The sequence below is a fragment of the Aplysia californica genome, unplaced genomic scaffold (genome assembly GCF_000002075.1).
Source record: "Aplysia californica isolate F4 #8 unplaced genomic scaffold, AplCal3.0 scaffold00052, whole genome shotgun sequence".
Taxonomy (NCBI): Eukaryota; Metazoa; Mollusca; class Gastropoda; order Aplysiida; family Aplysiidae; genus Aplysia; species Aplysia californica.
In genome coordinates, this window is record NW_004797322.1 from 1,585,502 (window position 1) to 1,587,494 (window position 1,993).

The 1,993-nt window shown below is 43.5% G+C and overlaps 1 protein-coding gene across 1 annotated transcript in view; it reads left to right on the top strand.

Annotated features, from left to right (window-relative positions):
- Positions 1-1,993, top strand: part of LOC101850465 (guanine nucleotide exchange factor VAV3) — a gene marked incomplete at its 3' end in the record, with an annotated part of 43,737 nt that overhangs the window by 24,211 nt on the left and 17,533 nt on the right. Inside the window, 1 exon segment of the mRNA XM_013079457.2 lies at positions 427-529. Coding sequence (XP_012934911.1) covers positions 427-529 — 103 coding nt within the window.

Below are 1,993 nucleotides of genomic sequence, written 5' to 3' on the forward strand. Positions count from 1 at the left end.
AGAGAGAGAGAGAGAGAGAGAGAGAGAGAGAGAGAGAGAGAGAGAGAGAGATTTGTTCACTTTTTCCCTTCAGTGTAGTGTTCTTACATGCTACATAACCTCAGTTGGTAACATGCTCTAAGGTATGATGTAATGGCAGATCCTATCCGAGATCCTCAATGGGATGTATTTGAACTTCTCACAGATGTCTATGATGTAGCGGTTAGCCTTTTCACCGTCATGCAGAAGATCTAAGTTGATTCCCGTTTGAAGAGAAGTTTTATGGAGTATCTCGATCCTTCTGCTGGGATTTTGTATCTCTCTCAGTCGGGATTGAACCTGACAGGCAGAGTCGGAAATCAGCCTCCTAAATAATCTAGATGTTGATCGGGGTGGAATACACTCTCTTATTTTTATTTTAAAACCCAAACTTTGTTTCACTTTCAGAGAAAACGATTTGGAAGACCAGGAGGACATTTACGACACTGTCTACCAGGAAGACGATGACAAGATCTACGATGACCTCCTGGGCTTGAAGAGAGAGTCGTTTGTGAGTGTTGTGTCTGTTCCTGGCTAGTTTCTTGATGGCTGGTCTTTTCTCTGCCACTGTTTTTTTTTTTTTAGGTTTTAAAAAAACTTTTTGTTCATACAAAATGTGTGTGTTTTGTTGGGTGCTTTCTTTGATAATAATAATAATGATATAAACACTAAGAGAGAGAGAGAGAGAGAGAGAGAGAGAGAGAGAGAGAGAGAGAGAGAGAGAGAATGATTCATCTGCTTTGGATTATTTCCAAACTGTCGCTCTTTGTGATAATAAAGAAAGAAACGGGAAGCGAAAAAAATTCTGATATTTTATTTGCTGGTTCGGGGGTGAAGGAGAACAGCAGAGGATGTCTTCCTTGTTGGTGAGGTTGAGATAAATAAGCTTAATTAGGCCCAGAATAGAAACATATATCTTTCTTGTACAGCATTTCACAGAGACATGCGCGTCCGGGCTAAGTAATACCCAGTGCATACTCTCAATCGAATTCAGTCGAATGGAGTCGGGGGCCAGCCAGAATTTTCTTCCATGAAGGGGCAAAAGCTAACATCGTGGCACAATTCGACCGAATTCGATCGTGACCTTACAGAAAAAACCAAACTTGTTTGTTTTTTAAGGTCATGAGTCGAGCGATCAGATGTGTACTGTGTACGCGCGGAATGCGGTAATGGGCAGTGTGGATTTTGAGACCCCGATAATGATAGAGATCTAGAAAGCGATCGATATTTCTCATGTCTGTAGTATTCAAGAACCTCTCAACACGGCTAGGCCTACCGCGATATGCGGTACTTGGCACGCCATGAAGCCCTGATAACAGAAAGTTTTGTGTGTTTAATAACACCGTGCGCCGGGAAAAGTTGTCTATACTTCTTGTCAAAATTTGGCACTACGTTAAGGGAAAGACTTATCTCTATTCTGTAATGTGCTCTAAGGCCGCCGTTATTAATCGACCCAACCCGACCCGATTCTATCAGCAATGGACTCCCGGTTGTGCCTTATACCGCAGTCTGCGCACCACTTTGCGCACATCCACCCATTGCCAAAGAGACTCCCCCCAAAAAAACCAAAAACAAACAAACAACAAAAACAACCCCAAACAAAACTCCAACAAACAAGCAACAAAAACAACCCCAAACAAAACTCCAACAAACAAACAACAAAAACAACCCCAAACAAAACTCCAACAAACAAGCAACAAAAACAACCCCAAACAAAACTCCAACAAACAAACAACAAAAACAACCCCAAACAAAACTCCAACAAACAAGCAACAAACAAATACCAACTGTCGCTCTATGCCGGGTGCCCATTGCGGATGGTGTGATGTGGGGTCGATCGCCCGACTCGTCGCCTGAAACGTTCAAACGCATTTGATTTTGAGGCGACGAGTCGGGCGATCGGTTTGTGCCACGATAGCCGCTTTGCGCCCTCAATCTGGCTGGCACACTGACCCGACCCGACCCGAACCGACCC